At 48.6% G+C, this 12,766-nt stretch overlaps 2 protein-coding genes across 9 annotated transcripts in view; both read left to right on the forward strand.

Moving 5' to 3' along the window:
- Positions 1 to 27: 27 nt before the first annotated feature.
- GREB1 (growth regulating estrogen receptor binding 1) overlaps positions 28 to 12,766 on the forward strand; it is a 191,611-nt gene continuing 178,872 nt past the window's right edge. For all 8 annotated transcript variants that reach the window (XR_005596082.1, XR_005596083.1, XM_039529835.1 and 5 more), the window contains exon 1: positions 28 to 201. The gene's annotated coding sequence lies outside the window, so the exon portion shown is untranslated. The remainder of the gene's footprint in view (positions 202 to 12,766) is intronic.
- LOC120401183 (golgin subfamily A member 3-like) lies at positions 2,542 to 4,840 on the forward strand. Its single transcript, XM_039530838.1, is given in 2 exon segments — positions 2,542 to 4,284; positions 4,287 to 4,840. Coding segments are annotated over 2 exon segments (2,232 nt in total). The 5' UTR covers positions 2,542 to 2,606.

Raw genomic sequence — 12,766 nt, forward strand, 5'->3', positions numbered from 1 at the left:
GAGCCCAAACAAAGCCCTTTCTTGCGGGGGCACCGTCACCTTCCCCCAGACACTCCCCTCCCCTCATGGCTCAGCGGGGAGAGAGAGATCTGTGGAGGGACTGGTGTCAGGAGTCAGCAGGTGGTTTCCAGTATGTGTGGTCAGGAGCTCAGCGTGCTCAGAATCATGAATCGTACGAACGTAGGCCTGGAAGGGATCTCGGTAGGTCAGCTAGTCCGGTCCCCTGCACTGAGGCAGAACTAAGTGTTACCTAGACCACTGGTGCCCAACCTTATTACATAGGAGGGGCACGTAAACATAAGGACAACCTTGTGTGAGCCAAACAGATTCTACATATTTTGATAGGATTTAAAGTCACATGTATTGATTTATATTTTAAGTTCAGCTTGTTTTGTATGCATTTAGGTTGTTTCTATGTACAGTATTGGGTATTTACACAATTGTGTAAACTAAAATGATGTAAACGTGATGACAAAATGCTAATGAATCGGCTGTTAGTATATTTTGTAGAAGCAGGCTGGGAGCCTTAGGAAATGCTCTGGTTGGCTGTTCATGGCTTGCAGGCTGTAAGTTGGGCACCCCGATCTAGACCATCCCTGACAGGTATTTGTCTAACTTGTTCTTAAAAACCTCAAATGAGGGAGATTCCACAACCTCCCCAGGCAGGGGTGGTCCAGGCACCAGCATGCCAAGCACGTGCTTGGGGCAGCAAGCCATGGGGGGTGCTCTGCCGGTCGCCGCTAGGGTGGCAGGCAGGGTGCCTTCGGCAGCATGCCTGCGGAGGGTCCGCTGGTCCCGCAGCTTCGGCGGAAGAAGCCGTGAGACCAGCGGACCCTCCATGCTTGGGGCGACAAAATGTCTAGAGCCGCCCCTGTCCCCAGGTAATTTTTTCCAGTGCTTAACTACCCTTACAGTTAGGAAGTTTTTCCTAATCTCTACCCCAAATCTCCCTGCTGTAATTTAGTCCATTACTTCTTGACCTGTCCTCAGTGGATAAGGAGATCACCATCCTATTTATGACAACCTTTTATGCACTTGAAGATTATGTCCCTCCGAGTCTTCTCTTCCCCAGACTAAACAAACCCATTTTTTTCAGTCTTTCCTTGAGGTCATGTTTTCTAGAACTTAGTAATGTTGTTGCTCTCCTCTGGACTTTCTCCAATTGCCCACATTTTTCTTGAAGTGTGGTGTCCCGAACTTGACAGAATACTCCAGTTGAGGCCTTATCAGTGCTGAATAGAGTGGAAGAGTTACTTCTTGCTTACAACATTCATGCTAATACATCCCAGAATGATATTTCCTTTTTTTTCCCCCAACAGGTGTTACATTGTTAGACTGTATTTAGTTTGTGATCTACTATCCTTTTCTGCAATACTCCTTCCTAGGCAGTCATTTCCCATTTTGTATTTGTGCAGTTGAGTATTCCTTCCAAAGTGGAGTACTTTGCACTTGTCATTATTGAAGAATCTCTCCCCCTGGTCCTGAGGTGTGAGTGGGAGGCTTTCCAACAACAGCAGCTTGTGCAGCCTGCCTGAACAAACCCTGTAGCTCCCCTCCTCCCCCCCAATAGCTCCTGCCCCTGCTTCAAATCATTTCCCCTCTCTCATATCTCCTTTCTTCCATCCCATTCCTCTGACTACATAAATGCAGTCTCTTTAGGGATTCCAGCCATGGGCTCACCACCTAGACAACTGGACTTTATAATGAGAGGTTACTGAAAACTAGATTAATCATATGTAAAGTTCTTCCAATCCCAAAGGACCAGCCAATTCACCAGGTCAATATATGTAACCCTTCTGCCGGGCCGAAACGATAGCAGCAAGGGCCGGGTTCAATACATAGGGGTCCCTTCCCCACAACATAATGCAAACCAGCTCGAGCCCCCACCCAGTGACCTGGGAAAATCTTACACACACCCCTGGGCGCCTCAAGGAGGCAATACTTCCCCTCTCGCAAGCACAGACTCTTGGTGTGGCAGAAAAGGTTTAATTACATAAGATAAACAACAACAAGCATTAAATCTGGAAAATACCTTAACTAGAGATCATGGGTCAAACCGTGAGCAAAGACCCACCCCAGCAAATTGGGCCGTGTCCTTCTTTCTGGGCTCTTGAGTCCAGCAAACCCCCCCCCCCAAATCACCCACAGTCCCAAAAGTCCCACAATCCAAAAGTCTCTGTCCCGGGTCAGTGCAGCCTCAGAGTTCAAGAGTCTCTTTGCAGAGGTCCCCCTCCCCAGCCTGGGTAGAAAAGGGGCACTGTGGGAATAGAATGTGAGATGCTGAGATTGTTTAGGCTTCTGGGCTGGGAATTGTGTGTGAAGGGCTGGCCTTGGGCTCGTTCTCATTGGCCAGCTAATTGTGAACAGGATGATATGATAATTACCCTATGGGTTACAGCTGTGGCTGTGTGGGTTTAATTAATTAATTAGCAATTGTGATTGCTTACCATATTGTATATAAGAGCATGCTGGGAATGAATAAATGCATATGCATACACACACACGCTCTCTCTCTCTGCTTGGGATCACATTATATGCTGAACTTTGTTCCTGCTCTTCTGCGATGCAACAAATGGTGGAGAAGCTGCGGGCCATAGTCAGCGAATATGGGAACCGCTGCGTCAGCAGAGGAGAAGATGGTGCATGAATATCTGATTATAATATTTGATAAAACTGTTTGGGAGCGGCTGGGCTGTGAGTTTTGGAAATCGGTGGCTCAGGGCGATAAGGAGGCTTTCTCCCTGAGTCCAGTATGGCTCACCGCGCAGAGAAGACTGGAGGAGTTTGAGGATGAGAGAGAACAACTGCAGAAAATGGCTGATTTTGCAGTAACACTGGAACAAGAACTGGAACAGGTTAAATTGATTCTGCATCAGCGAGATCTGCAGTTTGAATCTTTACAGCAAGAGCATCTAGTGCTCATGAAGCAGCTCACCTTAACCCAAGAATCATTGCACACCAAAGAGCAGTCCCTAAATGACCTACAGACTCAATATGATGAGCTGGTGGCCAGGTTAGAGGAATTCCAGGGTGATGTTATTTCCAAGGATGACACGATCCAATATTTGCAGAATGAGAAGATTGTCCTAGAGGTAGCTCTGCAGGCAGCAAAAGCAAGCAAAGAAGAACTTGATGAAGGAGCAAACTTCTTAGGTGAAAGTACTGAGGCAGCATCAGAAATCTTGGCACAATTGAGCCAGGTGGAAAATCTGCAACAGGAAAGTGCCAGCCTGAAGAAACAGACCCAAAAAGTAAAGGAGCAGTTCCTACAGCAAAAGGTAATGGTGGAAGCTTATCGAAGAGATGCAAGTTCACAGGACCAGCTGATTAGTGAATTGAAATCTACAAAGAAGCGGCTGGATTCGGAAGTGAAAGAATTAAAACAGGAGCTACTGAAACTTCAAGGTGAAAAGCAGTCCATTGATGTTGAACGCTCAAGACTGCAGAAGGAAGTATCCCAGGTTCACCAGCAGATGGTGGAGTTAGAAAGCCACCTCCAGTCAGTGCAAAAAGAACGGGATGACATGGAGATACAGCTACAGTCTTTGCAGATTGATAAAGAACAAATAACATCTCTTGCTGAGGTGAATGAGGTATTAAAACTACAGGTAGAACACATGCAAGAGGAAGCCGAAAAGGCCATCACTGAACAGAAACAAAAAATGAAGCGTCTGGGGTTAGATCTGATCAGTGCACAGAAAGAAATGAAGGCAAAACATAAAGCCTATGAGAACGCAGTTGGCATCCTTAGCCGCCGGCTGCAGGAAGCCCTCATTGCAAAGGAATCTTCTGAACTGGAGCTGAGCAAACTAAAAGCACAAATCGCTGATGGAGGAAATAACCAGGCTTCCCATGAAAGGATTCAAGCTTTGGAGATAGAGCTGCAGGCTGTTAGCCACAGTAAGATGATGTTGGAGAAAGAGCTGCAAGAAGTAATTTCACTCACCAGCCAGGAGCTTGAGGAGTACAGGGAAAAAGTGATTGAACTTGAGGATGAGCTTCAGGAATCTAGAGAACTCAGGAGGAAGATAAAATGTTTAGAAGAAATAAACAAGAAGTTGGCCCTCGAACTAGAACATGAACGGGGGAAGCTCACTGGTCTTGGTCAGTCTAACACTGCTTTGCGAGAGCACAGCAACATCCCCGAAACAGTATTAGCAGAGAGAGAGGCAGACCTGGTGCAGCTGAATTTCCGGGTTCAAGCAGTCCTAAAGCGTAAAGAGGAGGAGGATCAGCAAATGAGGCAACTTATTCAAGCTTTACAGACTGCCTTAGAAAGAGAAAAGTCAAAATTAATAACCTTGGGGAGCAGGTTGCGGCAGCCAGGGTGGGTGCAGCGCATGACCGTCGTCATTATAGAGCTGCTGTTCTTGAGTTGAGTGAAATTAAGAAAGAGCTACAAGCCAAAGAACTGCTTATCCAAGCCCTTCAGGCTGAAGCAGACAAACTACAAGCTATTATTGAACGTGTTCACGCCTCTCTGAAGGTGCTCCTCTCAAGACAGAAAGGGGGGATTTGCAGTGAGCGGGCAGACGCCTTGGATAAGACGCCTGCTGCTCGGTTGCTGAAAGCTCTTTACGTGCTTAATTGGTTATATCCTGGTAAAAACAGCCAGGTGCCCCCCGCGATTAAACATGTCAGCGGGATGACTGGGGAAGAGCAGGGTGCGGCCCCCCGACCCTCGGTCAAATGGTTTGATTTTCAGCAGCAAATATGGAAAGGACCAGTTGACTTGCTAACATGGGGCAGGGGTTATGCGTGTGTTGCCACTGATGCAGGTCCCAGGTGGATACCGGCGAAGTGGGTCTGGCCTTGGCTGCGTCTTCCGGAGCGACGGTAGGCAGATGCGGAGGAGCCTTACGAGACGCGCCCAGGCGCCGCAGAACCAGAGCCCCTGGAGGAGAACTGTTTGTTAGCTCTGTCAGGACTTTTCCTGTTTGATCCTCCGTGAATGAGTTACTTGTTTGAAATGATTTTTGCTGTGCCTGAAAGAAATTTTGTGTTGGCTGTATAGCATTTAGTGTATGTCTTGTGTTTTTGTTATGTTTCGTGTTGTTTGTCTTCTGGCCAGAATTGTTGTTGTGTTATGTGGTTTGATGTGTCTAGGACCTCCCCCCACCCTCAGTGTCAGTTTGATCGCCTGACATCTGAGGGATATTTAATAGCACAAGCTGGTGTGCAACAGAGAGGGGGGAATCCTGCAGAATTTACATCATTTGTTTGTTGTGTCTTGTTTTTGTTTGTTCGGTGTTTTGGGGTTATATGTTAAGGATCATATACATAGCTAAATAGTGCTAAGATACTTTGGTTCAGTTTACAGTATATGTCCATTATTCAGAGTTTGGACCATTCTGTTTACTGTTCTGCACTACAAAATAGAGTAACTTTTGAAAACAGGTATAAAGTTTTAATTTTGGCTTGTGATAGATTGTGGTGCTATGTTGTTATAAGTTGGAAATGTTTGGCGAATGTTTTTATCTTGTTTTCCTTTTTCCTCTTCTTTTGATTGTGAATAAAGGGGGGAGATGTGGGAATAGAATGTGAGATGCTGAGATTGTTTAGGCTTCTGGGCTGGGAATTGTGTGTGAAGGGCTGGCCTTGGGCTCGTTCTCATTGGCCAGCTAATTGTGAACAGGATGATATGATAATTACCCTATGGGTTACAGCTGTGGCTGTGTGGGTTTAATTAATTAATTAGCAATTGTGATTGCTTACCATATTGTATATAAGAGCATGCTGGGAATGAATAAACGCATATGCATACACACACACGCTCTCTCTCTCTGCTTGGGATCACATTATATGCTGAACTTTGTTCCTGCTCTTCTGCGATGCAACAGGGCACCTTACGTGGTTCGGGGCCAACTGCCCTGCCTCTTCGTGGGGTTCTGCTTCCACCAGCCGTCCCCGCAACCGCTCAGCTCCGCTGGCTCTGTGGGCTGCTCTGCTCTGCCAGCTGCTCGGGTCCACCAGCTGTCCTGTGATCTGCTCCGGCCGTCCTCGCGAGCTGTTTGGCTCCACTCACCCAGGGCTGCACAAACTGCTCCACTCCGCTCTGCCAGCTGCTCTGCTCCACGGTATTGCTTCAGGCTCCCCCACTCATTAGCACAATACTCAGTGCTCTCAGCTCAGCAAGTCCAGCTCAGCAAGTCCAGCTCTTTAGTGATTTCAGCACTTAGAGATTCCAGCTCATAGTAGGGGAGCCCCAGTGAGTTCAGCTCAGTAACCTGTATCTAGATTCTTAAGGGAATCAAACATTAACTCTGACATTTCACAGTGGAGAGAGGCACAGGTGGAACTGGTGCTTCTGGCTCACACAAAGAGCCTGCACCACCCAGTACAGATATCTGTCCCCAGCCTCTCTCTTTCCAATGGGTTTTGGAACCCATGTGCCCCATCTAGCAAGCGCTATCCAGCTGACAATGAAACCCCCCATCACAAGACAATTTTGTAGTTCCCCATTTACCCAATCAGGGTGACAACATTTCATTCCTCCTGCCCCAATAACAACGAAATTGGGGCTCCCACAGCTGCGAAAATAACCATCCCATGCTGCTTTGCGGTATGCTAAGTGGGGTGGGAGTGCCCATGCAAATAACCGAAATACCAATGCAACACTTTCCGCACTCCCCATAATTTACCACCAGATGTCAGGGTGGGGCTCATCCTGACTCTGCTTACATCCTCCCCCCAGCCGAGAATTTGTCGTCCCGATAAATCACATTCCCTACTGTACCAACTTACTGGCCCCCGTCAAACGGCCTCAGATAGCCCACTTTAGCTTCCACAAGCCTGTGTGCTAAATGTATTGGCTCCTCACTAGTCACCCCAGGTGCATCATAAGTTAACCGTTTCACTGGTCTTATTACCCTGTCTTGCCTATTGAGAATCTCTGTTGCTGTGGCAGTGGGGACATCCTCTTGAGTAACGGATGGGGAAGTTTCCTGTGAGTTCCCCTCGGATACTGGCATAGGCCCCTGCATTTCTAGTTTTAACAGTGGAGGGTCGAAGGTGCTTGGGACATCTTCCATCTGTATGTCGCCACTGTCCAATAATCTGTGTAGGTTATCACACGGGGGTTCCACCAGTGGCTCAGGAGTGTCAGGGATGGGCCTAAATACTTCTGCCATAGGGTTTAGGGTGGAAGAGGAGGTACTCTCTTTTGATTCAGCTGATTGAGACTGCAATCTTGTCTTCATCCTAGGATACACCATGGTGGTGTCTTCCTCCTCAGACTCACTCTCAGATGTGCTGAGTAGGGGTAGGTTAGCTGCAGGAGGCCGCCTGTCCACGTTGGAAGGTGGCTTTAGTACAGCACCTTCGTTCTGCCCAGTTGCCCTGTTGTGGCCCATCTCATAAGGGCTGCCTACCAATTCCCCCACCGGGAGCAAAAGGTTTCTATGCACGGTCTTTGCCCTGGACCCTCTTCAGGTTTGTTCTTGTAGACCGGCAGATCTCCTAGCTTTTCCATCACCAAGTACGATATTGCCTTCCATCTGTCAGCTATCTTGTGTTTGCCAGCAATACCCAAATTTCGCAGCAGGACTCTGTCCCCTGGCTGGAGCTCTTGCAGGCGTACCCTAGCATCATATCGATGTTTGTTGCGGTCTGCATTCTTCTGAGCTGCAGATGCAGCTAAGTGATAAGCATCCCGCAGCTTTTCTCGTAGTCGGGATACATATTGCTGATGAGTTTCATAGCTATCTCCATCCTTGGATACGCCAAAGCACAGGTCTATGGGTAATCTTGGTTCTCGCCCAAACATCAAGAAATATGGGGTGACTCCCGTAGCGTCGTTCTTGGTGGCGTTGTAGGCGTGCACCAGAAATGCAACATGTTGGCTCCAGGTTGCCTTCTGCTCTGGCCGCAAAGTCCCTAACATATCTAACAGAGTTCGGTTGAACCTCTCTGGCTGAGGGTCACCCTGCGGGTGATACGGCGTTGTCCTTGACTTTTTAATTCCTGCTATCCTTAGCACCTCCTTTAGAAGGTGACTCTCAAAGTCTCGTCCCTGATCCGAGTGTATCCGGGCTGGGAATCCATAAACTGAGAAATATTTTTCCCACAGTACTCGTGCGACAGTGGTGGCCCTCTGATCATGTGTGGGATATGCCTGCGCATATCGCGTATAATGGTCGGTCACTACTAGAATGTTCCCAATATTCCTCTTGTCCACTTCTAAAGACAAGAAATCAATGCAAACCAGCTCCAGAGGTTTGTTGCTGGTGATGTTCTTCAGATAAGCAGCCCTCGTGGGCAGAGTTTTCCTTTGGACACATCGAGCGCAGGTCTCACATTTTCTGCGAACATCTTCAGCCATCCGGGGCTAATAGAACCTACTGCGGATAAGTTCCAGGGTCCTCTCCATCCCTAAATGTCCAAAGTCATCATGCAGGGCCCTCATGGCCAGGCCTCTGTACTCTTTCGGCAGCACTAGTTGGTTCCGTTGCCTTTGTAGAGGGTCTGTGGTCACACGGTGTAGCAGTCCCTGAATCAGTTTTAGCTTGGTCCATTCTCTCAACAGTAGTTTGCCCTCTGGGGTAGGTGGAACAACCGCAGCTGGGCCTCGCCTCTCCCTTTTGGCAAGTAGCGTATCACGAATGGAAATATCTTGCAGCTGGGCTTCCTGCCAGTCAGCCGCATTGAGCACGGGCAGGGGAGATTGGTCCAAAGCAATATAGTTCACTGAAGCAGAAGGCACGCATTCAGGGGGCAGGCCCAAAGCTTCAGCAACGCATCCATGAAGGCTCTCATGGGTCTCCGGCTCTCGGCGACTCACAATGCAAATAGCTCTCACTCCATCCGTGGGTATCACAGCAACTCCTGGTGCTTGTGGACGCCTGGACAATGCATCTGCATCTACATTGCTTCTCCCTGATCGGTATTGAATGCTGAAGTCATAGCTAGCCAAAGCAGCCACCCATCTTTGCCCTGTAACATCCAGTTTAGCACTTGTTAACACATAAGTCAGTGGGTTGTTGTCTGTCCACACCTGGAACTGAGCACCATACAAGTAGTCTCGAAATTTCTCAGTGATGGCCCATTTCAAGGCCAAGAACTCCAGCTTGTGGGTGGGATAGCGGGTTTCACTATCAGACAGTCCTCGGCTGGCAAAGGCTACAGGCTTACGCTTGCCTTCCACCTCCTGGTACAGTACTGCTCCCAGACCCTCCAAACTGGCATCAGTATGCAGGATAAATGGCTTGCTTGGGTCAGCAAAGACTAGGACAGGGGCATGAGTTAGGCAAGTAATGATTTCTCGGAAAGCCCTTTCACATCTCTCATTCCACCGTGGCCCAAAGGGTTCAAAGGGGCCATAGTGTCTCTGCACAGAAGGCCCTTTATTCTTGGTCTTAGATTTGTTCTTGCTGGACTGATATCCCCTGGTAAGATCATTGAGGGGTTTTACAACTGTAGCATAGTTTTTCACGAATCTGCGGTAGTAACCACTAAACCCAAGGAAAGTCTTGAGTTCTCTGTAGTTGCTTGGACGGGGCCATGTAGTGAGTGCTTCTATTTTATCAGGATCAGTACTCACACCCTCTTGGGACACGATGTGGCCCACATACTTCACCGAGGTCCTGCAGAATTGGCATTTGTCAATGGAAAGCTTCAAACCATACTCCTCCAACCTATCAAGCACTTTAAGAAGTCTTTCCTCATGCTCTTCCAAAGTTCTTCCAAACACAATTAAGTCATCTAAATAAACTAACACTTGCAGTAAATTCATGTCTCCCACAACTTTCTCCATAAGACGTTGAAATGTGGCAGGTGCTCCAGAAATCCCTTGGGGCATGCGTTCGAACTGATAAAACCCTAATGGGCAGATGAAGGCTGTCTTCTCCTTATCTTCTTCACCCAGAGGGATCTGGTAGTATCCACTCCGAAGATCCAACACAGAGAACCACTGGCTTCCCAGCAAACAGTCTAAGACATCTTGGACTCGAGGCATTGTGTACTGATCAACCACAGTACGGCGGTTCAGGGTGCGGTAGTCAATACACATCCTGATTTTCCCATTCTTTTTACGTACCACCACAATGGGCGAGGCGTATGAGCTGCGGGACTCTGTAATGATGCCGTTTGCAACCAGCTCTTGAAGATGTTGTCGCACATCTTCCATCTCGGAGAGAGCAAGCCTCCTAGATCTCTCTCTGAAAGGTCGCGAGTCATGTAGTCTGATGTTGTGCTCTACTCCTTTTGCGCATCCCACATCCCACTCATGCAGTGAGAACACCTTGGGTCTTTCACAAAGTTTCCTCCTCAGGCGATCTTTCCACTCCTCGGACAATGGTGAATCTCCAAAGTCAAACTTTGCTGGGTCTATTGTCGGAACTTGAGTCTCGCACTGGGGTTTCACAATTGATTCAGGCTCAAAGAGGTCTGCTATCTTTTGTCCTTGCTTCACAACAACATCTCTACTTGTTTCATTGGCAATCAGTATAGTCACCTTTTCCTGGGCTTCAGCAGGTAGGGTTATGACTCCACAGGGGACCAGCACTCCTTCCGGGAGCTCTCCTTCAACTGGCTGCTCTATCATTGCTAGTGCCCCTTTACTGCCTTTCAGCCTGGTACTCATGACAAGCACTTCTTGCTCTGTCCTTGCGGGCACTACTAAGGGGGTTGTGCCCATGTACTTCAGTGCCCCAATCGGTAGCTCAGATGTCTCCTTTTTAGCACTCTCAATTTTCCTATAGGCTTCAGCACAAAGCGTATGGATCATCAGGGTACTCAGGTACTGGTCCCCAGCCCGTCGTCTGCAGTAATCCGCGAGCACCTTGAAGAGACTGGAGTTGGTCCCTATCAGCACAGACACATCAGAGGTCCCTTTAGGGTCAGGGCATATTAAGGCAGCTGTGTCTACCTCTTCCCTTACCCCAGCAACCTCCTCTGGAAATTCCAGGTGCACTATGACATACCCTTGGTAGGGGTATTCATCCATGCTGAGGCCACACAGACCAATGCCAGTCAGTGGCTGTATAGGCAGGTGCCTAAGCATCTGTTGGTAGAATGACTGAAATATAATAGTCACTTGAGATCCAGTGTCAAGCACGGCTTTACACTCCGCCCCTTCAATCCTCACCATGACCTCTGCTCGCGGCCCTATCAGTCCTGCAGGGATCCCAGCTGGACAGTCTCTTTTGGGGGAATCTTCAAATCCTGTAGGTCTAGGTGGTCTCCGTCCCCAGACCTTCTGGCCGCTACTGGGTCTCTCCCAACTGCTCCTCAGCTTTTCATACACTAAGGAGGGGTTCTCTTCCTTATGGCAGTTAGCAGCACTGTGCCCATCCTGACCACACCGGTAGCAAAATAATTGCCCTTTCCCCCTTCGCCGGGGTGGGACAGTGGCTCTAGATACTGACTTCTCCATCGTCACAGTCTGAGGCTCCTTATTCCTGGAAACCTTAGCTCGGTCAATGATGCTTTGCAGCTCAGCTATCCGTTTTGTCAGGACCTGCATTTGTTGGGCAAGTTCCTCTGTGGTGCTCACCATCAGTACACTGGCCATTTGCAGTGGTGTTGTGCTGCCTGGTTCCAATGTTTGGACTTCCCAACACTCGCTAGCAGTCTGCCTTTCTTCCTCTTCCCTGACCTCCTTTATCAGCTGGGAGTAACTTGGGGGATGTTCCTGCCGTTCTCTTAGTCGGAGATGAAGTAGGATCGGGTTCTGATACTGAGTCCCTCTTACAACTTGAGCCAGTCTGGTCTGATCCATCTGCTCAGCAGTCACTGCTCCCCTCATAACAGCTCTTTGAAGCAGTCTTTCCAGCCTCTGTATATAGGCTGAAATTTTCTCACCCCTTTGCTGTCGGGAATCAAGGAATTTACAGTAACTGTCTTCAGGGCTCTCTACGCTCCCAAAGGTATTATCCAGGGCCTTTAGGCAGCCCTGCACGCTAACCCCAGGGTCAATTAGCTTCAGGGTGCGAATTACATCTAGTGCTGGGCCACTAAGGCTCTTTATTAGACATCTTCGCTTTTCTAAATCGGGTACGGCCCACTCCCGCAGCATTTCAGTGGTATGCTCCAACCAGGGCTCAAACTCCTCTTTCCCATCAAATAACCTTAACTTACGACACAAGTTTGACGTAGCATATGCCAGCACAATCTTTTCCAATATATGCCCCAGTGCTTTTGCCCAATCATAGGCTGCGGCTGCCGCCCCTGAGCTAGAGGCTGCAGGACTGGGGCCCATCAGACCCGACATATTAGCCATTATACCAACAGTAATTTCCTCAAAATATAAACACAATTATTTCCCAATACAGTGGAACACTCAACATGTGCTTGCGAGGGGTACTGACCCAGGGATCCCGGATGAGCCCCCAAAAATGTAACCCTTCTGCCGGGCCGAAACGATAGCAGCAAGGGCCGGGTTCAATACATAGGGGTCCCTTCCCCACAACATAATGCAAACCAGCTCGAGCCCCCACCCAGTGACCTGGGAAAATCTTACACACACCCCTGGGCGCCTCAAGGAGGCAATACTTCCCCTCTCGCAAGCACAGACTCTTGGTGTAGCAGAAAAGGTTTAATTACATAAGATAAACAACAACAAGCATTAAATCTGGAAAATACCTTAACTAGAGATCATGGGTCAAACCGTGAGCAAAGACCCACCCCAGCAAATTGGGCCGTGTCCTTCTTTCTGGGCCCTTGAGTCCAGCAACCCCCCCAAATCACCCACAGTCCCAAAAGTCCCACAATCCAAAAGTCTCTGTCCCGGGTCAGTGCAGCCCCAGAGTTCAAGAGTCTCTTTGCAGAG

The sequence above is a fragment of the Mauremys reevesii genome, linkage group 3, assembly GCF_016161935.1.
Source record: "Mauremys reevesii isolate NIE-2019 linkage group 3, ASM1616193v1, whole genome shotgun sequence".
Taxonomy (NCBI): Eukaryota; Metazoa; Chordata; order Testudines; family Geoemydidae; genus Mauremys; species Mauremys reevesii.